Genomic DNA, 27,659 nt, shown 5'->3' with positions numbered 1-27,659 from the left:
CTGTCCTCGCCCTGCACAAGCGCAGACAGCGTACGTTTGTTCAGCTCAGCTTCTCACGTGACAGATGAAAAAAGAAACTCACTTGTGACAAAGCTGAGATGCTTATTTTTGTAAAAAGCATTACTTTACTTTTGAAAAGCCAAAAATAAAAGTCTGTTCTGTTAAGAATGATTATTATTATTTTACATTAAAATACCTGTTGGCTTGCTGTTTTACTTTACTAAAAGCATGTTTTACTTATTAAACTGTATTTACTTTCATATTTTTTATTTTTTATTTAATTTCAGATGTCAGATGCTATTGATTCAATAGCCAAAGCCAGATTGGCCTGTTAAATACTAAATAAACATGTTGTTTATGTTGTTTACTTGCATAACTTCTTGTTTTTGAAAAAATCGGAAATCGGTATCGGAATCGGCCAGCTTGCTTGTAAAAAATCGGTATCGGAATCGGCCATGAAAAATCATGATCGGTGCATCCCTAGTAACATCCATTTTTTTGTTTCTTGCTTGGAAATCAAAATCATTATGATATTAATAGTAATATAATGTGATCAGAAAAAAGGTCAGATTTTTGTCTGTAATTTAAAGATAAAATTTAAAAGATAAATATTTTTATAAAAATAAAGTTTACAAAATTAATAGTAATTTAGTTATTTTCATTATTTATATATATATATATATATATATATATATATATGTGTGTATAATTCTGAATAATATTATAGAAAAAATATATATAATTAAATTGTAATGTTTATTGTTTGACAATAATAATCACAAAATTTTGATATTAATAGTAATATAATTTGTGATCAGAAAAAAGATCAGATTTTTGGCTGTAATTTATGGGAAACAATATAAAGATATGACTAATTAATAATAAGAAGTTTACAAAATTAAAAGTTATTTAAATAATATTATTAATAAAAAATATATATAATAAAATAGAAGAAAATATAAATATTTAATAAAGGGGTACAAAATTAAATGTAAATTAAAATGTAATTATATTGTTTATTGCTTGATAATAATCACGATATTTATGACATTTATATTAATAGTAATATCATTTGTTATCAGAAAAAAGGTCAGATTTTTGTCTAATTTATTGGGAACAATATAAAGTTATACATGTATATAAAAAAATAAGTTTACAAAATTAAAACTAATTTCATTATTTTCATTATATATGCATACACACACACACACACACACACACACACACACGCACAGAGAAATATATTTGTTATTGTTTATTGCTTGACAATAATAATTACAATCATTATGACATTGATATTAATAGTAATATATACATTTTGATCGTTAAAATTGTCAGATTTTGGACTGTAATTTCACTACAATATATAATAAAATTTTTCAATTGTTAATCCAATGTTTATTTAATGTTACGTTTATATTGATTGGAAATAATCGCATTCAGCAGTTTGTGAAGGCTATTTACCTTTTTAACTTTGTAAAAAAAAGTCAAAAACATTTTTTTCCTGTAATAGAAATGTTCTCTTCAGAGATGTTTATGTTTTGTTTCTTCTTCTCTGTTTGACCTGCTACAGGTGGTGACCAACAGGGAAACCCAGGAGACTCTACTGTGTATAGCGTTTGTATTTGAAGTGTCGACGAGTGAACACGGGGCACAATACCACGTCTATAGGCTCATTAAAGACTAGCGCCGCCGCCAGCTGTTCTGACAACAGACTTCTGTTGCTTTGCACAGTCCCTCCGTCACACGTATGGAGGAATATGCCAAATTGTCCAAACATCGGAGGAATACGCCAAAATGTTACAAAAAACCAAATGTTTTGCTTTCGTTCTAAACCTGGTACAGAATTTGAGTCTTTGAGGACGTAAAAAAATATAGTATTACTCTGTTTTAAAAAAAAAAATCTTTTTTGTATTTTGTTTTTAAATGCCTTAAATACAAAATGGGTCACGTTGGTTTTGTTGCATATACAGATCATAGATGTCTTTTTAAGCTTCGTTGTGTCTCCACAGAGGGAATGTGAATGTGTTTTGATGGGAAAGAATGTCATGAAAGACAATGAGTGCCGTCTATAAGCGGCACATGCAGCATTTTACAGTGATATAAAGGTGAATCTCGCAAAGAAATGTCTCATTTTACTCTAAAATCAGAAGGAAAAATATATAGCGTATGCATATTTTGAATAAAGAAAATTAAGGGTGTTTTTAGGACTAATTTTGCGACACTTTTTCTCTATGGATTTAAATACTTCTCATTTATTTCTTTGCATTACAGTAAAAAGAGTTAGGTAGCAGTCTGAATAATTACAATTAATGTAAAAAATAATGCATAATAGTTGTAAAAAATAGTTTTCTTTATGCAATGTCTTTTCATAAAAAATTAATAATATTTTTACTTTTGATTTTGGGGTAAAATATGACCTGAAATGTGTTTTGTGAGGTTTAGCTGATTTGTAAATGAGGACCAGGTTGGCCAGCAGAAAGTTTACGTTCATTTTTTATAAAGGACGGATGTACTGCAAACACTGCAGTTAAATTTCAGGAAAACAGTGCCTTTTTTCTGGCCTTTATTAAACTGAATAACTGCAGATGTCACTTAAGTTTCATTGTCTGTCCTTTGAACAAGAGAAAAGGCGTCAGTTTTGCAGGTACTAAAGGATTTTGAGTAGTTGACCCAAATGTGAGTGCCTTTCTTCAAAGAACACAAATTAATCGATACTCTGAAGTGCCTTTTGACTACCTCTTGACGTAAAATAGTAGGATAGATAAAGCGATCAATTTCTTTACGCTACAACGTGACAAAGTATTTAACTCTGCTGTTTCGCGAGATGAACCGAGGAAAGGTCGGATTGTTTAAAAGTCAACTCTGGTACAAAACAAAATGGCTTCACAGTTGCTGCCCATCGAGATTTTTTTAAACATTTAATCCTGGAACAATACCTCGATAGAGTTTGTTTTATGTCTTTTTTAATCGGAGGACGTTGCATTGCTGTCACATCTGGTGCTTTTTAAACCCTTGAAGAAAATGTTTGCATTTCCAAGCTGTTTCATACTCATTTTTTTAAAACTTTACCTTCACCTGCACTGTGTACCTTTTTTTGCATCAAGTACATTTTTCTCAAATGCTTTAGTTGTGAGTTAAAGCATCAGTTTTTTTGTATTCCTGGTGTTAAAGTGTAAAAGGGAAGCCAATAATGTCACCCTGTACGTCGGCACAAATATTTGTTACAGTTCTTATATTTTGTGCATCTTTTTGAAGCTCATTTTTAGATGTTAAAAAGTACTTTTTTTTATCTAGAATGCACCAGGTGTCCAGGAGATCATGTTTTGCTACTACTGAAAATATAATGTTTGATTTCTCATTGGAGAACTTGAATTTTAGGCCCGATTTGATGTTTTTGTTGAAGCCATGTAGCGTTTTTGTCGCCCCTAAAATTCAAAGATGGAACCGTTTGTGCGGATAAGGTTGTTAAGACAGGAGTTGGTGCTTGCTGATAGCAGTTTTATGTCTAGATATGTTCTGAAGGTACTGCTAATTCTTGGTTACACCTTAAAAACAGAATTTTAATGTATATTGGTACAGCCTTAACCTACTTTTTTGAGTTTGAACTTCAGTGACGACAGTTTCCTCAATTGTATTTTTTTCTTACAGGCTTTTTCGTTTCCTTTTTATAATTATTGTTGTTATAATTATTAATTTTATGTTTGCTCTTTGACTTTCGATTGATGCTATATGCATACGTTGAAAATTTTTTGTGTGTTACTGTTATTTTATGCCATAATCTAAAAGTGGTGTTGGCAAAAGCTTTTCCCCTCTGTTTTTAACAGTTCGTTGTGGCCTTGGTTACCAGTTGTGCATTGCAGTTATGTATATCTTCAATGTTAGGGGTTTGTACAATATAATCAACAATGTATAGCAATACCAATAAAATGGCATGGGTCTCCTTGGACCATATTTCTTAAAACACACTCACAACGTTGTAAAAGTGTCTTATTCTCTTTCACATCGATGAGGTTGACAGAATTTTTTTTTTGAACAGTTGAAGTCAAAAGTTTTCATACACCTCGCAGAATTTGCAAAATGTTAATTAATTTGTGTATTTGAACCCTTTCCAACAATAACTATATGATTTTGAGATCCATCTTTTTACACCGAAGACAACTGAAAGACTCATGCAACTATTAAAGAAGGTTAAAATGCTCTGAATTTAAAAATTAGGGTAAATTTTACTTATTTTGCCTTCTAGGGAACATGTAGCTTCTGTAGTATTAAATGAAAAAAATATGACATTTAGGCAAAATAAGAAAAATGCACACATCTTCATTCTGTTCAAAAGTTTTCACCCCCGGCTCTTAATGCATTGTTTCTCTTTCTGAAGCATCAGAAAGCATTTGAATCTTCTGTAATAGTTGCATATGAGTCCCTCAGTTGTCCTCAGTGTGAAAAGATGGATCTCAATATCACACAGTCATTGTTAGAAAGGGTTCAAATACACAAAAATGCTGAAAAGCCAAAGAATTTGTGGGACCTGAAGGACTTGTCTGAATAACAGCAGGCAGTTTAACTGTTCAGGACAAACAAGAGACTCATGAACAACTATCATAAAACAAAAACAAAAAAACACAACTGTGGATCATTCAGGTAAACAACACAGAATGAAGGGTATGTAAACTTTTGAACGGGGTCATTTTTATAAATTAAACTATTATTTTCTCTTGTGGACTATATGTAAACGTTTTTTTATATGAAATATCATATTCAGGTCAGTACTAAATATAAAATACCATACATTTTGTATGTTCCCTCTTATTTTGGTAAAATAATTCGATTCTGCAAAGTGTATGTAAACGTTTGACTTGCAATATCTCAGTAAAACTTGTGAGAGGTAGATTTAACATGTTGACTAGTGTTTAGTTTTTCTCACCAGGTGCTGCTTCACTGCTTGTAGAGAAAAATTCAGAATTTAAAATAAATAAATACGTACCGTGGTACTTCAGTGAATATTATGGTAACGTTAAATGTCCAAAAACATTCACATGAATGGCAGACGTTCTTCCATCAGAGGGCGCTGCGGAAACGCGGAATCTCAAATTTTTGCCCTTTTTAACTCTAAAAAATACTTTTGCTTGAAAATAAATATATTAATTCCATTGATTCGATTCGTATTTCATACGCGCGAATAGAAGCCTTCCACTCAAATTATTTTAACCGAAGATTAATAACATCATCGATAGATTCACCAACGGACCTGATTGGTCCATTTTGACAAGCGTTGAGAAAAGTAACAGGTAACGCATGACAACGTCACCCACTGCAGCAACGGTCTGGAAAATCATTTTCACCTGAATAGTGATTTAACAGTTGTTGAATGTAAATTAGACGGTAAATATTTAAAATACGGCTTTTTTATTTTGAGCCATTGTACTTGACCAATCAGAGACAATAATAAGTGAACGTTTTCCTAAGAAAGACTCATTTTCCCAGCATTCCAGTCAACGAGGCGCTGGTAATGACGTAACAGTGACGGCTGTGCGTCGGCGTCCTCACGTTTAACAACTTTAATACATTTGCTGCAAAGTAGCTCTTATATAAAAACAAACAAACTAACAAAAAAAGTCTTTGAACACTGTGCAAAACTTGATTATGCGCGTTGAAAACTCGTGTGTCAGTCACGGGAAGACGCTTTATTTTGCGCTCAGCAGTTGTGAGATGAACACGTTTTCTCATTTTACAAATTAAAAGTTTCAAGTTATGTGTAAAATGTCCATCAGAGAGTGGCTTTTCTGCAGACGACATATCCAGGTCAGTGTCAGACTCAGATGAGGAAGTAGCGAGGGTCTGGTTGTACAGTTAGCCGATGCACAGGATATGAGACACACTGAGCTCATCAGAGTTTGTTTATAACGTCGAGAACAGATTTGGATTGATAGAGCGAAACAGTGTCAAGCATAAAGGTAAGATCAGATCTCCAGAACATTTGACACTTTTACAAATAACAGCGTTTAATTAAATTGTGCAGCACTTGAGCGCAGATGATGATACGTGCTTTGATGTTTTGTTATATAATGCAGTGAGAATTATTTTAAAGTGAGATTTAGGTGTATGTATATTGCATCATATGTTTGCATTAGTCACTTTTAGTAATGTAACTAACTAGTCATTTTATAAACGTCAACATTTACTAAAAAAAACAGTGCACTTTAAAGTTTTAAACTGCTGCTCCTGCAACAACTTAACTGTTCATTTGTCGACTCTGTATGGTGTGTTTATATATATATATATATATATATATATGTATATGTATATATATGTATGTATGTATGTGTTTGTACACACGAGCATTATAGACATGCATATATTAAATATTCGATTTTATTATATATTTATATATATAGTTGTTTTGTAAGAACATTACAATCATGATATTGTCAAAAAAAAAAAAAAAAACACTAATTATCACCATGTCCAAAAATGTTGGACAACATAAAACATTGTATTGTCTTGGTAAAATCTATGGGGGTAAAATCAGGATGGTGAGAAAAAAGTCAGAATTCTGAGATTAAAATGTTGCATTCACCTTCTAAAAAATATTTCATAGTTTTAAATATTTAAATGTAAACTCCAAAAAAAAAAAAGTTCTGAATAATAATAATAATAAAAGAAGTCAGAGTTGTGAGATAAGAAGTTGGAATTCTAAGATTTAAAAGTTGCATTCCTTTTTAAATATGTAATTTTTTAAAAATATTTAAGTATAAACTCAGAATTCTGAGAAAATGTTGAATTGAATGGTAAAATTGCAGAATTCTGCCTTTTTTCACAATTCTGTGTTTACATTTTACCATTCAAAATTTTTTATTAACTTTTTTCTCAGAATTTTGAGTTTATATTTAAATATTTAAAAAATAATTTAAATGGTAAAATGTAAACCATTACACTCCTTTTTTCCTCAGAATTCTGAGTTTTCTGAGGAAAAAAGTCAGAATTCTAAGATTTAAAAGGTACATTCACCTTTTTAAAATATGTAATATTTTAAAATATTTAAATATAAACTCGAAATTCTGAGAAATAAAAAAAATCAGAATGGCAAAATGTAAACTCAGAATTGTAAAAAAAAAAAAAAAAAAAAAGATCAGAATTCTGAGATTAAAAAGTTGCATTCACCTTTTTAAAAATATTTCATATTTTTAAGAATTTAAATTTACTCAGAATTGAGAACAAATTATGAATAAAAAAATCAGAGTGGTGAAATGTAAACTCAGAATTATGGGGGGGGGGGGGAGTCAGAATTTTGAGATTAAAAAGCTGCATTTACCTTTTTAAAAAAATTCTTTGTATATGAATTTTTATATGTAAATTATAAGTAAATTCGTAAAAATGTACATATAAACATTACCTATAAAAGTTTCGAACAAAAACATCAGAATTGTGAAAAATTAAGAAGTTGCATCACCTTTTTAAAAATATTTTAAATATAAACTCAGAATACTGAGAAAAGTTTTGAATTAAAAATAGTTAGTATTCTAAGTTTATGTCTCTCATTTCTTGCTGTTTCATGCAATTCTTAGTTTATATCTCACAACTCTGACTTTTTTCCCCTCAGATTTTTAATTTATTTGTTTTTTAATGGTGAAAATATATAATAATATAATATTGGCCCAATCAGTGGTCTGTCTGGTATCGGGCAGTAAACGTGGATCGTCCCGGCGCCGTTCAGTGCTTGTGTGCAGCAGCTGTGTCTGTGTTTACTGTCCCTGGATGATCATAACGCTGGAGCAAATGCTGCTGCTTACTGCTGTAAAATGAATACAGACTGATTTACTGTCATCACAAGCACATGCTGCCATTGAGATTCAGCTTAGGAAGTATGTAAAACTGCTGCAAGTTTATGTTAGAAGGATCTTTGGGATTTGCAAGAATTTGGTACCATAAAAATACCATGCTGCATTATTTTAGTGTATGATGCATCATAATATATTAGTGTACTGATGACAATACCATGCTATTTTGATATGTACCATAGTACATGTGCCAAAAAATTTATAGTGGTTAGGGATGCACCGAATGTTCGGCAACCGAAATTATTTCAATATATATAATAAATGATACCGAACCATGACGTGACACGATCAAATAGAAGCGCGCACTAATGTAGCAAACATGTGGGCAGTGTGGAAGCATTTAAAACTGTCCGAGAAAGATGCAAAATCATTACAAGCACCGACAGCGAAAGACTGTTTAGATCAGCATTGCATGTCTTCCATGAGAAGAGAAATAGCTGGTTGTTGCTGGTTACTGTATGATGACTGAAATCGCCAAATGGCCTTAAACCATTAGTAACCAACACGTTATGTTGTCTAATACACACACAAATTGTATTTATTCTGACAGCACTGCACAAGCTCCTTAGTTAGAGTTCAAAGTCCAAAGCGCAAGGAAAATCTGCGCTGAAATGATGAGAATGATTCGTAAATCTGCTGCTGTCGGCAAAAAAGTAGTACTGAGGTCTTCTTGTGGGTTTCCGCCAAAATAAAAGTCAACATTCATAAATGTTAGCATTGTAATTTTACTGCTGTTCTGTAAAATAAAATAAAAAATAAGACAAAAATAATGATAACAATCATTACAACAGCTCTATTAATACATTTATTATAACATTCTCCTTTGCTCAGCAAGGTGGTATTTATTTGTACATTAAAAACACATGCCTGATTCAAGAAGGGGGTCTTAAAAATGGCCAAATTATATTATTTTACTAACTTATTAGTTTTAAATTAAATTGTGCTTTGGTGGTAGGCTATAATGTCTACTAGAATGTTAAAAATGTTCGTAGGGCTGGGCGATATGGCAAAAATGTAATCTCGATAATTTTTTCCCATATTGATCGATAACGATATATATTTCGATATAAGCTGTTGATGTTGCCAGCTTTAAAATAGTATCCCAACAATGACTAAAGCCACAAAAATGAAAGGGTTCATTAAATTACATTTTAAAGTATAGTTTATTAACAAAAACAGATTACAGATTTGGCCTTAAAAAATTAAAACAACTTACTAAAATAAATTAAAAAATAAAAGTTGTGACAGAGTATGGTAAATGAGAGTAAATGTACAAAATGTAAACAAAATTATTGTAAAAACATAATTTGTAACATTTATTTATTTATTTATTATTAGCACAATTGTTTATTTTCTCTATTATAGGTTGAGCTATTTAAATTAGAGGCAACCACTGCATTTTGAAACGATCTACAGTATAAATAACAAACAATTACGACACAGTTCTTTCTTAATCGTATTAAGTGCAGACAATTCAGCCATAATCAAAGTAGGCTACTCTCTAAATATTCAAAGTGCAAATAGAGACCGAATATTTCAAGCATGATACAGAGCTATAGACATACACAACCTATTATAGCCTACATACTAATAACAGCCTAGATATGTCATGTAGCCTAATTTGCGTGCATTGGGGAGTGAGTCACTCTCTAAACAAGGGGGATTAAAATTGCTTTTGAATGCGCGTGCGTTTTTTGCTTTCGGTTTCAGTTTTAACAATCGCGCCAAACTCTCAGCTGAACTGAGAGTCACTTTTCAGATAGTCAAACCACTTATATAACGGAATTCATGCTACCTTTTTTGTCGACAATTTCAACATCTTTGGATAATAACTCGAGGTTAGATTCACTTTCGTCGCTGCTTCGTCCTGGTGTTAAGTTTGCTTCGCAAAGTGCGGTAGGAAATGAACTTTGTACTTTGACGTGCACACGCACGCTGCACGCTGATTGGCTGTTGTCGCATATTTCGCTGTGTGATTGGCTCTTAGATTAATCCATATCGAGCAAAAAATGTCTAGAGCTTATCATCGTTATTAACATAAATTTTATCGCGATTCGATATGATATCGTTTATCGGCCCAGCCCAGTGTTAAGTAAATATTTTTTAAATTGTTTTTTTGTGTGTTTTTTTTTTTTTTTTTTTGAAAAGCAAGACAAAACTGTAAAAAGCACATTTTGGCTATTTAATTTATGCAAAGGTGAAAAAAACACGAAAAACCATGTTCGGTAATCGGCCTTCGGCTCAGTGTTTAATTTTGTTCGGCTTGGCCAAAAATGTTCATTTCGGTGCATTCCTAATAGTGGTACTATGGTACCTTTTTTTTTTTGTAGGGGAGTGTACATTTACAACACACACACACACACACACACACACACACACACACACACACACACACACACACACACACAAGGTTATCTTTGCAGTCGCTCCTGAGGGTGTGTTGTGTACAGTAAGTGTCACTATGGGAACAAAGTGAGTGGACCTTTGACCCTCGAGATTGAGGTGGAGCCATAATGATATCCAGCAGCAGCATCGCTGAGTGCCGGGCTTTATGATTTATGAGCGCTGTGTGTCAGACACTGAGTGTTTCTGTCTCAGGGACTTCTGTCTGTGGATTTACTCTGGCTTGAAGGTATTTCAGTTACTTGTGTGGCTTGTCGTGAGCTACTTTCTGTCAGAAAGCTATGGACTAACGTTTAGCAGGTTAGGTAAATATGAAATATATCAAATTTTAGATTGGTGAAGTGGTTGTTTTGTGTTAATGAGCTGGAAGCTGAAGTGCTTTTATTTATGAAATTGATGTCATGACTCATGTATGTAAGCTGAATGGTTGTTATTCATTTGTTTTTATAGTATTTTATATTTTCTACCATAGGTATCATATATGAAGATAAAGCAGTCTAACCCAATAAACTTTTAGTTCTCTAGTTTTTCTGTGCAGTGTTTTGTGTAAACAGGTTTAGAAATACAGTGATGCTCGTTCTGAGAAATTCACAACTGAATCAAACCGTTTTGTTTTGTGTGTTGGAACTGGTTTGAGCCCAAACTGGATTCTCTCATTTATCCCCATAGACTGGCTGTCGACATCCCATAAGATTCATCGCCATGACAACCTCAGCACCAATCAGATTCCGCGTCTTCTCTCTCAACTGCTGGTGAGTTTTCCTCATCACATTTTCCTAAATTATATTTAGCAGATCCTGCTGGAAATATTTTAATAGGATTTCAGCATAACACAAATGTTTTTTTTTTTTTTTTTTTTTTTTTTTTTACAGTTTTTAATGTTCTTGTAGGAAGATATTTTTACAGTTTGGGATCAGTAAGATTTATAATGTTTTTTAAAAATGTCTTTTATGCTCGTCAAATTTCCATTTATTTGATCAAAAATACAGAGGAAACAGTATTATAATGAAATATTATTGCAATTCCAAATAACAGTTTTTTATTTTAATATACTTCAAATATAATTGATTATTGTGACACAAAGTTGAATTTTCAGAAATCATTCTAATATACTGATTTATTACTTTTATTATCAACGTTGGAAACAGTTGTGCTGCTTAATATTTTTTTTGGAACCTGTGATACTTTTTTCAGGATTCTTTGATGATTAAAAAGTCAACAATATAAGTCTTTACTATCACTTTTTATCAATTCAACACATCCTTGTTTAATAAAAGTATTAATTTCTTTCAAAGAGAGAAAGAAAGAAAAAACTTACTCACCCCAAACTTTGAAAACACTGTTTGTTGTAACAAAGGTTATCTATTTTAAATAAATGCTGTTCTTTTTAATGTTTTATTTATCAAAGAATCCTGAAAAAAGAATCACAGGTTGCAAATAAATATTAAGCAGCACATCTGTTTATCAGCACTGATAATAAATCAGCATATTAGATTGATTTCTGAAGGATCGTGTGACAATGAAGACTAGAGGAATAATGCTGAAAATTCAGCTTTGCATTACAGGAATAAATTATATTTTAAAGTATATTAAAATAGAAAACCACTATTTTAAATTGCATTAACATTTCACAATATTACAGTTTTCTTCTGTATTTTTAATCAAATAAACGCATGCCTTGATGAGCAGAAAAGTCTCCAATAAAAAAGCATTAAAATCTTACTGATCCCAAACTTTTGAGCAGCAGTGTACATATCATATTTTTTTTAAATTTTGCCTTTAAGTAATATAGTACTAAAGACAAAACAAATGTTTAAAATATCAGAAAATATTATCAGAAAATTTCGCTGTATTAAGTTAACAGCATGTCTTTTTCAGATTTTTTAATAGTAAAAATATTACCTTAACTAAAACTGTTAAAAAACTATTTTGTTAATTATTAATTACAATATATTATTAAAAAATTACCTTATTTCAGCAATCTTTCTCATTTTTTTCTCATAAAAACTGAAATAATATAATAATATAAAATAACTATATAGACAAAAAAGTCTAACTAATAAAATGAAAACTCAAAAAGATCACTACAACTATTAGAAAACAATTCAAAATATAAAAAAAAATGTTGGATATTACATACATTTTTTTTAATTTAATTAAAATGTATTTTAGAGTTACTCATAATAACTATAATTCATAATAAATATTTTTTATTTAATAAAAATATGAAAAATAATTTTATTGAATAATTAAACAAAAATTCAAATATTCATTGAATAATTAAATAACACTGAAAATAATGTATTTAAACTAGGGCTGTCAAAATTAACGCGTTAATCGCGCGTTAACGCAAATTCATTTTAACGGCACTAATTTTATTAACGCGCGATTAACGCAGCGCGCATTTCTGTTTGACCCACTACCTAGCCCATAGTTAAAGAAATGGATGCAGTGCTGCCAACCTAGCGAAAAGTGTCTAGCAACAATACATAAACACATAATTGGACAAACCCAATATAGTTTCTGAGGCTCTTCGGTTTTGCTGAACGTGCGTGAGGTCTCCCAATGAATGCGCGCGCACCTCCCTCTCTTCATATCTGCGTCTGCTCTGTTCAGCGAGCGGCAGTGGAGCAGCGCTTTCGGTTAAAACAGATGTTATGTTCATTCCAGTGCTTGAAGTGGGCCGGTACGCAGGTACTTCTGTATTTTATCCTTTTGCGTACACCGGCACTTCTGCCATATTTAATGAATGCAAGCGGAGTCGGGCTACGTTAGGATTGTTGCTGTGGGGTTGATGCGTAAAGCCACATACGAGTATGCACGCGAAAACGGCGTATTAAATGCACGTCAAACACATGCATAATTGCATATCATATGTACGCCAAAGTTAATTTCAGCTTGTTAATAGCACGCCAAATACAAACAGAAAGTCGTGCTAGTGCGCATTTGCATGAGACCAGGCTCTCCAATCAGTACATTATAACCAAAACAATACATTAAAACATAAAAGAAGCAGGTTTTTGGGATCACATAACTTTAAATGGCTAAACACCTAAAAAGTCAAAGGATCCTGAAGGCATTCAAACAGGAAGTTAAAAACAACGATAATAATGCAGGGAATAGTGACTTATGTCCAGATGCCGGTAAATGATTCTTTTCAGTGATTGAATCATGATCATAATTCAGGATTTTTTTTCAGTTATTATTTCATATTACTTTGGTTGTCTGATAACAGAAATATTACATCAAAACAATGGAAACAGTTTTGTTGAGAACTTGGCTGCATCAAATGACAGTATGTGGGCACCTAGAGGCAAACAAATGTAATAATAAACGTAGATTTTGCATGTTCAGAAGAAGTGAGCTGCCCTGTCCTGCAAATAATGTAAACAGGCTTGTGTAAGTAAATTGCTCAGTGCAAAGAAAGAGAAGTAATGGGAACCTGGTGTTTCTATGTTCTTTTTTTCATGTGTCTAATAGACATGAACAAGTTATTTGAAAAACATCTATGACATTTGAAACAAGTTAGTCTAGTCAAGTATGGTTTCACTGATAATAAGCACATATTTGCTTAAAGCATCCATGCCAATGTTGATTAGAGTATTAAAAACTTTAAAAAGTGTTAATTTAAGGTACATTTAGAACAGATAAAAATGTGCGATTAATCGCGAGTTAACTCAAGACAACCATGCGATTAATCGCGATTAAAAATTTTAATCGATTGACAGCCCTAATTTAAACTACTGTATTTGAACACGCAATTTTTACTTTATGATGCAGTAATGACAGATTTGCATTTTGGAGATTTGATTTCATTCCTTGCTGTTAAAATGCTTTTTAAAACTTTCTAGTAAATATCTTTAATAATTTACTACAAATTATACATGAATGCAAGATAAAAGTGTAAAGGGTAGTATAAACTTATTCATTTTGTTGTGATTGTTTTAGGGGGATCCACTTCCTCAGTAAGAACTGCAAAGAGAGATTTGTTATGATCGGAGACCTGCTGAATCAGGAACAGATTGATATAGCGTTACTACAGGAGGTAAAACAAAGAACTTCCACAAGTACAGATGTTTAAACACAGCCAAGTACATTCTACATTGATAAAATATGGCTATTCGTAATATTTTTGTTGTCACGGATGTTGCAATCATTCATATAAACATTTTGAACAATAAGACTTACAAATGTCAGTGGGTAATTGATTGAAATACAGAATTGTACTGTAAAATTGCATGTTTTCTTTGGTCTCTTTGTTGCAGGTCTGGTGTGAAAAAGACTTTCTGTATTTAAAGAAAAAGCTTATAAATGTCTATCCATTTTCCCATTATTTTAAAAGGTCAGTCGTGATCTATAATGCATAGAAATGACGCACAACAATGCTTTTACTGGTTTTGGGCTTGAATGCACAAACTGATATGAATAAGGACAGATAAAAATGCATTTTTTTTAAAGAAACGTCTTGTTTTCAGTGGATTTATAGGGAGCGGATTGGCCGTGTTTTCTAAACATCGAATCCATGATGCATTTCTGTACAGATTCTCATTGAATGGATATCCATACATGGTGAGTCACGCACAAACATCATCTACTAAATATAAAAATAAAGTCGTTTAATTCAATAGTACAATTTAACATGCGCAAGGTTTGTTGCCTGTATTATATATTTAAGCATGCTTACAACATAGTACACCCTTAAATACTATATTTCTTTTATAAAATACTTACCACTATGCATAATAAAAATATTATGTTTTTAAAACAGTATTTTATTATGCAGATTTGCTAATTGTCATTCTAACCATTCAAACCCTGACCCTCTGAGAAGTTAAAAGTGTGCCTATTATAGATGCATACATACTACCTGTTGTAAATAAACAAATATTAATGTGACAGTTTTGTGGCCTCAGTTTCCTCTTTCAGGGTCAGAGCTGTGTGGTTGGTCTGACGGCTTGTTAATGATCTGTTCTTATATCAGGCTCAACATGGCGACTGGTTTGGTGGTAAAGGAGTCGGGAAGATCTTGCTTAACATCAATGGGCTGAACATTCATGTTTTTGTCACTCATGTAAGTTAATGCAAAAGTGTGTGTTTTGCATTATTTTAAAAATATTGTTTACTAATATATTTACTAATATAAGTAATATTTACTTAACATTATTTTATGTGTTATATTTTATATATATATATATATTGTTATTTTAGTGTTTATTATTGTTTTTATTATTTATTTATTTTTTAATATTTTCAATATTTTAATTTAAATTTTAGTGATTTTGTTTTTTGCTTTTGCCATTTTTATTAGTTTTTAAATATTTCTGTTTAGCTGTAATTTATTTTTTAGTTTTAGTAATTTTACTACTTAACCTTATTTTATTTCAGTGTTATTTTAAAAATGTTTATTTACTATTATTGTACTTAATAACATTATTTTTACTTTACTTTTACTACGTTTATTTAGTATTTGTTTCTTATTGTTTTTAATATTTATTTATTTTTACATATTTTCAGTTTTAATTTAAGTTTTAGTGATTTATGTTTTGAGCTTTTTTCATTTTTAATAGTTTTCCTTAAATATTTCTGTTCAGCTTTAATTTAGTTTTATTTATATTTTAGTTTTTGTAATTTTATTGTTATTGTTTTTAATAACATTATTTATATGTAATATATATTTATTTGTTATTTTAGTGTTTATTGTTTTTATTTATTTGTTTTTAAATATTTTCAGTTTTCATTTAAATTGATTTTGTTTTGTGCTTTTGTCATTTTGATTAGTTTTTAATAAATATTTCTGTTTAGCTTTAATTTAGTTTGATTTAAATTTTAGTTTTGGTAATTTTACTACTTAAACTTAATATATTTTTGTGTATTTTTATTTTTTATATATTTATTTATTATTATTTTTAATATATATATTTTTTAATATTTTCCATTTTCATTTTAATTTAAGTTTTAGTCATTTTTGTTTTGTACTTTTGTTATTTTTATTAGTTTATCTTAAATATTTCTGTTTAGCTTTAATTTATTTTTATTTATGTTTTAGTTTTAGTAATTTTACTAATTAAAGTTATTTTATTTCAGTGCTATTTAAAAAAATATGTACTGATATTGTATTTATTAACATTATATTTGTTTATTTTTTTGTGTTTATTATTTTTAGTATTTAGTTTTTTTAATATTCTGAGTTTTTTTCTTAGTTTTAGTGATTTTGTTCGGTGCTTTTGTCATTTTTATTAGTTTATCTTAAATATTTCTATTTAGCTTTAATTTAGTCTTATTTATATTTTAGATTAAGTAATTTTACTAAGTAAACTTCAATAAGGTGCCAAGGCACATTTCTAATTTTCCTTTACCTTTTTAATATTTTAAGTATGTCATCTAATGTCTTTTTCATTTCAGCTTCATTTTGAATTTAATTTAATTTTTCATAACTCATTTTTAGTTTACAGCAACGTGCATATGTATGCACATATGTTTGTGTGTTTATACTCTCTGTTACAGTAGTTTCTTCTCTTCACAGCTGCATGCAGAATATTGCAGAGAGAAAGACTCTTATCTCCCACACAGAGTGGTTCAAGCCTGGGAGATGCAACAGTTCATAAGGTGCTAAACGTCTACTATATTTAACCATGGCTGCCGGTTTATTTTTAAGCCTAATACTGCTTTTGGTTGCTCAGTTCTTTAATAACAGCCTCTTTGCAAAAGCTGCATCACATTGCAACAGCTTCCTAAAGCAATCAGTGCTAAAATGTTGTGTGCTTTGTCCTCTCATTGCTTAAAGCTTATGAATGACTGTGTTTTTTCAATAAAGGCACACTAGTGCTGGAGCAGACGTAGTGATTCTGGGTGGAGATCTGAACATGCACCCGGACGATCTCGGCACCAGACTGCTGAGAAACCACACAGGACTTCAGGACAGCTTCAGTGAGGCCGCTAACTTTGATGTTAGTACTGCACCGTGATCATTGTAATGATTGTGCATGTAATGAAAAGTCACCTTGCTTTCTACGTTATGATTTACAACAACCTCCCTGTCATTAATACCAGGGATGTGAGGAAGGACACACTCATATATCTGAAAACCCTTACACAAACACAGATAGCCTTGTTCCATTTGGAGGAGGAATCCGGATAGACTACATCCTGTTCAAGGTAAATGTTGTTAGGTTTTATATAATTAGGTTTCTATAATTTTAATGGTAGGTTTATTTGAACAGTCAGAGACAGAATGACAACAAAGGGTCATTCTACAGAAATGTCCACTTTTGGTATTGCTAGATGTCTTAAAATGCATTTCTTTTTTTAACTTTAAAACTAAATGACAGCGTAATGATTTTTTTTTAAATTTTTGTAAATTTATTTATCCATAAGGAAGGTAATACCAGTGACAATTTTCATGAAAAATTGCATTGTACAAAATGGCTGCTGCTAGTTATCAAACCACATCAATCAATCAATCATTTTATACTTACTAAATTAAGTAGTTTTATCCATTTGTACTCTAGTGTTTTACGTGGCGTCAACTAAAAGCTTCATATGAAATCAGGAGACAAATGAGAAAATTTCTGATAATTGAAAAGAGACCATGGACTTAACATGGGCCTGCCTTTCATAGATCTTGCAGGAAATAGGAAGGAAGAAGTCGAGTGAAGTCAGCAGTGTGAATTTCCTTTTATTCCTAAATAAAAGACTTTTAACGGTAACGCCAGTGATAGCTTCAGGGGACCACTGTGTTCATTATATATTTTGTATTTTAAATGGTTGAAAATCCTGTTTTTGACCTTAAAATAAAGCACTTTCCCTGTGTACATGGCTGTGGGGACAAGCAGTTTTGTGGTACTAGGAATTCTATATAATTAATAATAAATAAATAAATAATGCCAAAAAACATATTGTTTCATCTTAAAATATATAAAAAATTGTAACTCTAATGTGTATTTCAATTGTAATATTTCTGTGAAGTCTAGAGACAGAAAAGTGGACGTTTCTGTTGAATGACCCCAAAACAATCCAGAAAAAGGCATTTCAAAAAAGTTATGAATTGATTTGCATTTTAAATGAGTGAAATAAGTATTTGACCCCTTTGCAAAACATGACTTAGTACTTTGTGGCTAAACCCTTGTTGGCAATCACAGAGATCAGACATTTCTGGTAGTTGGCCACCAGGTTTGCACACATCGCAGGAGGGATTTTGTCCCACTCCTCTTTGCAGATCCTCTCCAAGTCATTAAGGTTTCAAGGCTGACGTTTGGTAACTCAGACCTTCAGCTCCCTCCACAGATTTTCTATGGGATTAAGGTCTGGAGACTGACTAGGCCACTCCAGGACCTTAAAGGAACACTCCACTTTTTTTGGAAATGGGCTCATTCTCCAACACCCCCCGAGTTAATAAGTTGAGTTTTACCGTTTTGAAATCCATTCAGCCGTTCTCCTGTTCTGGCGATGTTACTTTTAGCATAGCTTAGCATAGATCATTGAATCCTATTAGACCAATAGCATCACGTTCAAAAATGACCAACGAGTTTTGATATTTGTCCCCTTCTGTAGTTATATCGTGTATAATACCGGCGGAAAATGTAAAGCTGTGATTTTCTAGGCCGATAAGATTAGGAACCACACTCCTATTCCGGTGTAATAGTCAAGAAAGTTTGCTGCCGTAACATGGCCAAAGCAGGCGCAGTAATATCATGCATGTGCAAATGCTAACCTAGCTGGGAACTAATTTCAGGCACTGAGTGATATTACTATAACTACAGAAGAGTCAAGTTTTAAATAGGACAAATATCGAAACTCGTTGGATGCTATTGGTCTAATAAGATTCAAGTTGCTCATTCTCCAACTTCAGTTCAGTTCCTTTAATGTGCTTCTTCTTGAGCCACTCCTTTGTTGCCTTAGCCATTTGTTTTGGGTCATTGTCATGCTGGAATACCCATCCACAACCCATTTTCAATGCCTTGGCTGAGGGAAGGATTTTTTGGTACATGGCCCCATCCATTTTCTTTTGATGCGGTGTAGTGTTAATTTTGTCAGCTATTTTCAATTTTATTCTTAAGGGTCATTGCACACCTTTTGAGTCCGAAATGTTCATATGCGTTTTTTTCTCATATTCGTCATCCTTTCCTATTAAAATGCTTATAATGGATGTAAAAACACAAAATCGATCCCGATCTGAATTTTTTATGACAGACGAAAGTCTCAGAGGCAGTGTGTAAACTCAATCGACATAACGTGAGCTCGTATTTATTTTTTAATGTGCAAAAATTTCGGATGAAACACAGTCTTAGCCCTGTGTTAATTGTCCTTGTTAGTTTTTTATCTTATTTAGTCAACCCTAGTCTCAACATTTTAGTCTACTTTTAGTCAAAGAAAACCTGAAGTGTTTTAGTTTAGTTTTAGACAATGAAAACTTGACAATTTAGTAATTTGTTTAATTAAGCTTGGAAGCCAGTTTTATTTAGTCTTACTCTTAATCAAATGTACATTTTAGTTATCATATTTAGTCAGTCTTGTCCTGTTTTTGTTTAGTCAAGTTTAATTCAACTAAATGTATGAGCATTTTAGTCAATGAAATATTAGTCACATTTTTTTTTTATGTATAATAATTGTTAAACTAATAAAAAATATTTTTGCTCAAATTACAATCGTAATGATTGTTGTCATTTGAAAAAATTTACTTTTGCATTTTAGGTATTACTCTTTCACCAGTAAGCACAAATCTTGCTTATTGATAGGGGATCAAATACTTACTTCACTAATTAAAATGCAAATCAATTTATAACTTTTTGAAATGCTTTTTTTTTTTTTTTTACTTATATTTTTGTTGTTATTCTGTCTCTCACTTTCCAGATAAACCTACCATTAAAATAATAGATTGATCATTTCTTTGTCAGAGGGCAAACCTACAAAATCAGCCTGTAAAATTGAATCGTACCTGTGTTTTAGCTTTCTTAAATTGTGTGCACATGAATGCTAACATCGCTGTTTTTTTCGCAGGGATCAGGGGAAGTGGATGTGAGCTGCGAGTCTTTGTCCACCACTAAAGGTCCTGTTCCTGAACATCCCTTTCCTTACTCTGATCACGAGGCTCTCACAGCAGAGTTCCTGTTTACACCAACTACAAAGGGAAACGGGTGCTCAAAGAGACAATCTAGCTGTGTTTCAGGTATTTGCTCTTCAGATTTGGCATCCTGAAATATTAAATGCACACACATTTTTGTTTAAACAAAAAACTTATGGCCTATAAACCAATGCACTCTTATTTACTGCTGTTTAATAAAGTTTTTAAATGAACTGCTTGGGTTTACATTCATGTATTTTTTAGATATGCAAGATGCTTTAAAGGAACAGTTCACCCAAAAATATAAATTTTCTCACCCTCATAATTCAAAACTTGTATAATTATAAAGTAAAAATAAAGGAGAAACAGTTCATATGACAAGCTAAGACAAAAAAAGTCATGTCATGTAGTAAAAAAATAAAAAACGTAATGATGCTAGAATTATTACTTTAGGTTAAACGACTATCAGATGATTTTGCATTTGTTGTTTTGACATTATGTACACTACCATTTAAAATTTTAGGGTTGGTAAGATTTTTTAATGTTTTTGAAAGAATACTTTTTTTAATGTTTTTTGTTCACCAAGACTGCATTTATTTGATCAAAAATACCATAAAAACTGTAATATTGTGAAATATTATTTCAATGTGAAATAGCTGTTTTATATTTGAATATATTGTAAAATGTAATTTATTTCTGTGATACAAATCTGAATTTTCAGCATCATTACTTCAGTCTTCAGTGTCACACGATCCTTCAGAAATCATTCTAATATGCTGATTTGCTGCTCAAGAAACATTTCTGATTATTATTATTATTATCAAAGTTGAAAATAGTTGTGCTGCTTAATATTTTTGAGCAAACAGTAATACAAAAGTACAAAAGAACAGCATTTATTTTAAAAGGAAATCTTTTCTAACATTATAAATGCGTTTACTGTCACTTTTGATCGATTTAGAGCTACAAAATGATTAGTCGTGATTAATCAATTAAAAAAAAAGGTAGTTTGCATACTATATGTGACCCTGGACCACAAAACCAGTCTTAAGTCGCTGGGGTATATTTGTAGCAATAGCCAAAAATACATAGTATGGGTCAAAATTATTTATTTTTCTTTTATGCCAAAAATCATTAGGAAATTAAGTAAAGATCATGTTCCATGAAGATTTTTTGTAAAATTCCTATTATTACTATATCAAAATGTAATTTTTGATTAGTAATATGCATTAAGAACTTAATTTGGACAACTTTAAAGGTGATTTTCTCAGTATTTAGATTTTTTTGCACCCTCAGATTCCAGATTTTCAAATAGATGCATCTCGACCAAATATTGTCCTATCCTAACAAACCATACATCAATAGAAAGCTTATTTGTTGAACTTTCATATGATGTATACATCTCAGGTTTGTAAAATTTAACCTTATGACTGGTTTTGTGGTCCAGGGTCACATATGTGTGTACTGTGTATATGTAATATGTATATTTAAATACACACACATACATGTATATATTAATGAAAATTATGTTAGATGTATATGTAAAATATTTATATATAGCATAAATGATATACAAGTGTTTACATATACATATACAGTATGTATACATTTTATATTTGAATGTATTGTGTTTTTATGTATACTTATGGATATATAAAAACACACATATGTGACCCAGGACCACAAAACCAGTCATAAGGATTAATTTTGTTTGATTTTTAAAATCAAAATATTGAGAAAATTGCCAAATGATGTTCTTAGCAAAGTATATTACTAATCAAAACTTAAGTTTTGATATATTTGTGGTAGGAAATTTGCAAAATATCTTTATGGAACATTTATCTCCTAATAAATTTTGGCATAAAAGAAAAATCTATAATTTTGACCCATACAATGTATTTTCGGCAATTGCTACTAATAAACCCGTGCTACTTAAGACTGGTTTTGTGGTCCAGGGTCACATATAGTATGCAAACATAAACTTTTATTTTGAATTGATTAATCGCGACTAATCGTTTTGCAGCTCTAGATTGATTTAATGCATTCTGGCGGAATAATACGTTTTTTTTTTTTCATTCTGTTACTTTGTTTCTTTCTCAGACAAGCTTCCTGAGCTGGTCAACACAGTCAATGAAGCTCGTACTGAAGTTAAGGTGGGTCTCCACTGCGCTGAGCGGATGCGCCACACCGCGGCACGTACAGGCATCATGGGTCTTGTCCTGTTAGTGCTCGAACTAGCAATCGCCGCTGTCCCATTGTTTGCTCTGGGAGCCGAACAGCCCTTTCCCAAAGCCTCTTTCTACCTGCTGGGGGCGCTGTGCTTTGCCATCCTCCTTACCACACTGATGCTGTACGTCTTCTACAGCATGGAGGTGAAGGCGCTGCAAGGCACCGAGGACCAGATGAGACTGGCACTATGTAGCCTTCAAGAACAGCTTAAGGAGTCCCCCAGGGTTTATCCTCAGACCATCTGCGAAGTCCACTAGACGGGAAAGATTCGGTTCATTTGTAGCCAGACGGTTAAACCAAACGTGACGTTTGAATGGAATCATCTTTTTATGGAATTGTGAAAATCATTATTTTATGAAGTCTTAATTCGGTTTTATTAACTATGCAGCTTTTTCACTCCGTTATTGAATATACACTACCAGTCAAAAGTTTGTGGACTGTAAGATTTTTAATGTCTCTTCTGCTCAGCAAGCCTTCATTTATTTGATCCAAAGTACAGCCAAAACAGAAAAGTTTTGAGAGATTTTTACTGTTTAAAATAACTTTTTTCTATTTGACTGTAGACCTCTCTGCAAAAGTTTGGAAACACCCCTGGCAAAGTGTGGTTTTGGACAATATCAGCATAATGTGAATCATCTTTGGGCAATCCTTCAGGAGGCTTGGAGTAATATATCAAGTCTATGTTTGAATAAACTGACAGCTCGGATGCCCAGATTATGCAGAGCTGCTTCTAATGGTAAATATTTTGTTATTTTGTTAAAATGTAAATGTTTTCATAGTTTGTGTTTTCCCTTATCAGTGCAAAATTATCACAAATTAAAAAGGATTTATGTCAATATTGTCCAAAACCCCACTTTTCTAGCGCGTTTCCAAACTTTTGGATGGCACTGTATATTTTAAAATGTAATTTATTTCTGTGATCAAAGCTGAATGTTCAGTCTTCAGTGTCACATTATCCTTTAGAAATCATTCTAATATGCTGATTTGCTATTCAAGAAATGTACAGTCGTGGCCAAAAGTTTTGAGAATGACACAAATATTAGTTTTCACAAAGTTTGCTGCTAAACTGCTTTTAGATCTTTGTTTCAGTTGTTTCTGTGATGTACTGAAATATAATTACAAGCACTTCATACGTTTCAAAGGCTTTTATCGACAATTACATGACATTTATGCAAAGAGTCAGTATTTGCAGTGTTGGCCCTTCTTTTTCAGGACCTCTGCAATTGGACTGGGCATGCTCTCAATCAACTTCTGGGCCAAATCCTGACTGATAGCAACCCATTCTTTCATAATCACTTCTTGGAGTTTGTCAGAATTAGTGGGTTTTTGTTTGTCCACCCGCCTCTTGAGGATTGACCACAAGTTCTCAATGGGATTAAGATCTGGGGAGTTTCCAGGCCATGGACCCAAAATGTCAACGTTTTGGTCCCCGAGCCACTTAGTTATCACTTTTGCCTTATGGCACGGTGCTCCATCGTGCTGGAAAATGCATTGTTCTTCACCAAATTGTTGTTGGATTGTTGGAAGAAGTTGCTGTTGGAGGGTGTTTTGGTACCATTCTTTATTCATGGCTGTGTTTTTGGGCAAAAGTGTGAGTGAGCCCACTCCCTTGGATGAGAAGCAACCCCACACATGAATGGTCTCTAAATGCAGGCTTGGTGAGCAGAAGAGACTTCTTTAAAAACATTAAAAACTTTTGACCGATAGTGTACTTGTTCCTGGGAGCAAAGAAACCAAAAAGCTAGAAAAAAAGTTAGTAAAATCATTACTTACATGACAGATCTACTTTACTTTACTTTATTATTTCACAATGGTTCTCAACCAGAGTCACAGAATGACTTAAATGATATATATTATTAATATAATTAATTAATACAAAAATCCATTTTAATATTAATATGGTGTTATTATATAATAATATAGTAATATTAGTGTAGTATATAGTATTAATATTATCTGAAATAAAATGCTAACAATACATAAACTCAAGATGATATATATATATTTTTTTATATACTTAATTTTTTTTTTTTAACCACAGATTTAGAAGAATGGACCAGGATGAACCACATATGACAGCTTATAATCACTTGCAAAATGAATATTATTTTCTTTGCTTAGGTTTGTAAATGGAGACCTGCTGGGCAGGTGTTTCTGTCCTTTATATGTTATAAATGTTTCCAACGATCAGCTTGTGATTTTTCGTGCATTCATTGTGAAATAAATGGCTTACGGTTACGGTTATATCGCGATAAGGCCGTTTTGAGAAACCAGAAGCAACCTCATATCTTTAGTTATTTTTAGTCTCTGTAAAAGCGGAGAAGAATAAAACCACACAGTGTACTGTAACTATCATTAGATTGTTTGGTCAAACCACTCCATAACTGTATTTTCCTTTTGTTTAACCTGTCAACAACCTTGTGTATCTGTTATATAACAGTTTTATTACATAACTGTATCTTTTATAAATAGAATAAACAATGCACATCAATATTTCAGCAATCTGGTGATGTTTTTATATTGGCTTTAATGTGCTCTACTTGCCACAAGGGTGCAGTGTTGGTTGAGTATTACGAGAATCTTTAAGAAATTGTTTGTGGTAGATGTTATTCCACAGATATACACGGACTGTACTACATTTAGTAGATATTACATATTAAAAAAAAAAACATCTTTTTTGAAATTTAGATCTATGAAAATGCTAATCTAGAGATATTTGATAGAGATAGAGATATTAGTGTTTATATAACTTTAGTTTTTATTTGTGTGCATATATATTCAGACTTAAGAAGTACAAGAAGAGAAAGTGACCTCTCCTCCTCTTTGTTCCTCAAGAGTAGGACAAACCCAAGGACTTTCCCATTCGCCGTCTTGCTGTCGAAGCGTTAATGATGACACATTTGTGCAGCGGGACCTGCCCATGCAGATGACTCGGGTGCAGTTCTGTCATGGGTGTGGTTGGACCTGCTGTCTGCACATGTGTTGTTACTAATGCAGTCTGGAGATGATGAGTCCTCACCTTAGTCATGGAGATTCTCAGCAGCTCTGCTAATGGCCTCAGGGCTGCACTTAAAAAGGTCTTTGTTCAGAAGAAGACAATGTCTGAAATTAATATGTAGTAGAACACGTTTTATGTTATCTGCACTGCTAGTGAAACACTGAAAGTAAACGCTGAAAGTGAAAAGCTACTTGAGAGTTCATTCGAGGTTGCTCTGATTGCTCCAACCCTCTGTAGACACCCTTTTTGATTGGCAGTCCTCTAAATGCTCCTGCAATAACTGGATGGGCAACTTTTCCCCTTGAAACTCCTCGTAAGAATGGCTTTGAGGAATCAATGAAGGAATACAAGAGGGAATATATGTATGTGTATGCACACACACACTGCCATTTAAAAGTTTGGGATCAGTAAGCTTTTTGTTTTTTTCTTTCAAAAATGCAGATAAAAAAGTAATATTCTGAAATATTATTGCTTTTTAAAATAACTATTTTAATATATTTTAAATTAAAACAAATTTCTGTGATGCAAAGCTTAATTTTCAGCATTATTACTCCAGTCTTCAGTGTCACATGATCCTTTAGAAATCATCCTAATATCCTGCTTTATTATCAGTGTTGGAAAGTGCTGCTTGATGTGCTGTTTTAAAGTATATTAAAATAGAAAACCAATATTTTAAATGCAATAATATTTCATAATAATATTACTGTTTTTTCTGTATTTTTAATCAAATGAATGCAGCCTTGATGAGCAAAAAAGACTTCTTTAAAAACATTTAAAAAATACATTTACATGTACATTAACTGTATTAAAAAGATCAAAAATATTCTAATAATAAAAATATATATTAACGATTTAATATATTAAAGGCTGCTTTATAAAGGGCAAATCACAGTAACATTTTCAGATACTGAGAAAAATGTAAGAAATTATAGCCATTTAATTAATTTAATTTCTAGAACAGCATGTTAAAGCTGCAAGTAACCGTATTATAGTTGTTGCCACAGGCGTTTTATTGTCATATTTAATGCACAATAAATGGATATAAAGCAATGATTTTGCTTATATATGCAACATTTTATTTATTTTAAATAAAAATGATACATTTTTAACAACAGTAACGTTGTTATTAGTAGTAATTTTAATAGAAATTAATATTATTTATTTGAATTACAATTAACTTAATTAAAACGCTAAAAATACTTAGATGTAATTATATTTATTTTGTCCCACCATATCAAGCATCCAGATTATATATATATATATATATATATATATATATATATATATATATATATAGTTACGTAATATTACTTTCTCCAAGTAACTAGTAATGCATTCCTTTTTAATTGACAAGAAAATATCTGAGTTACTTTTCAAATAAGTAACGCCAGTTACTTTTTCCCCCATTTACTGATTAAAAGCTCTCCTGTCCCCATGTTGAGAGAATAAAAACAGTGAAATTCAACGCCAACCCGCAATAATTAAATATGTGAAAAAATACAAATATCCTTTGTTTTTAATGCTGTTTTATTAACCGATGTCTTTGCTGCCAACCTTCGATGATCCAATTCATCCATACTAATAAGCAAAAATTACTTTTTTTCATTGCTGAAGAGTTCAATTTTTTTCTTCTGCTGTCTACTGTACAGACGTGAGGCTTTTGCTGTGAAAAGGCTTTTACATTTTCCAAAAATATAACTTTTTATATTAAAAACAAACAAGCAAGCCCTGCCCAGATTTCGAAAAGTAACGCAAAAGTAACGCAACGCATTACTTTCCATAAAATAAGTAACGTATTTAGTTACTTTTTTTATAGAGTAACTCAATATTGTAATGCATTACTTTTAAAAGTAACTTTCCCCAACACTGATGAAGAGCTGTTTATCTAAGCTATTTATGGCGGAGTAACAGTTCCAAAACACTTAAATTAGGCAGATACCTAAAATATTAATTTATTACTTACTTTTTATATTATTTTATGCTTAGGTATAAGTACATACATAAAACACTACATTAAAATGTCCTATGTAAAAATAAAAAATAATATAAGCAGCAGTCATAGCACCATATCGAGCATCCGGGATTGAAACTATATATATATATATATATATATATATATATATATATATATATA

General features: G+C 31.6%; 2 protein-coding genes across 2 annotated transcripts in view; both read left to right on the top strand.

Annotated features, from left to right (window-relative positions):
• Nucleotides 1-3,968, top strand: part of LOC141347616 (uncharacterized) — a 33,459-nt gene extending 29,491 nt beyond the window's left edge. Inside the window, exon 8 of the mRNA XM_073852604.1 lies at nucleotides 1,574-3,968. Coding sequence (XP_073708705.1) covers nucleotides 1,574-1,687 — 114 coding nt within the window. The 3' untranslated portion in view covers nucleotides 1,688-3,968. The remainder of the gene's footprint in view (nucleotides 1-1,573) is intronic.
• Nucleotides 3,969-5,820: 1,852 nt separating this feature from the next.
• Nucleotides 5,821-23,295, top strand: smpd2b (sphingomyelin phosphodiesterase 2b). Its single transcript, XM_073852332.1, has 11 exons — nucleotides 5,821-5,954; nucleotides 10,911-10,993; nucleotides 14,190-14,286; nucleotides 14,507-14,583; nucleotides 14,717-14,810; nucleotides 15,223-15,312; nucleotides 16,765-16,847; nucleotides 17,056-17,188; nucleotides 17,292-17,396; nucleotides 20,238-20,406; nucleotides 22,399-23,295. Exons 2-11 carry the CDS (start codon nucleotides 10,944-10,946, stop codon nucleotides 22,782-22,784), a joined length of 1,284 nt encoding a protein of 427 aa, XP_073708433.1. The 5' UTR covers nucleotides 5,821-5,954; nucleotides 10,911-10,943; the 3' UTR covers nucleotides 22,785-23,295.
• The last annotated feature ends 4,364 nt before the right edge of the window (nucleotides 23,296-27,659 follow it).

This window comes from Garra rufa, chromosome 12, assembly GCF_049309525.1.
Source record: "Garra rufa chromosome 12, GarRuf1.0, whole genome shotgun sequence".
NCBI lineage: Eukaryota > Metazoa > Chordata > Actinopteri > Cypriniformes > Cyprinidae > Garra > Garra rufa.
Note: the sequence above shows the minus strand (reverse complement) of the source record. Positions and strands in the feature narration are given on the sequence as shown.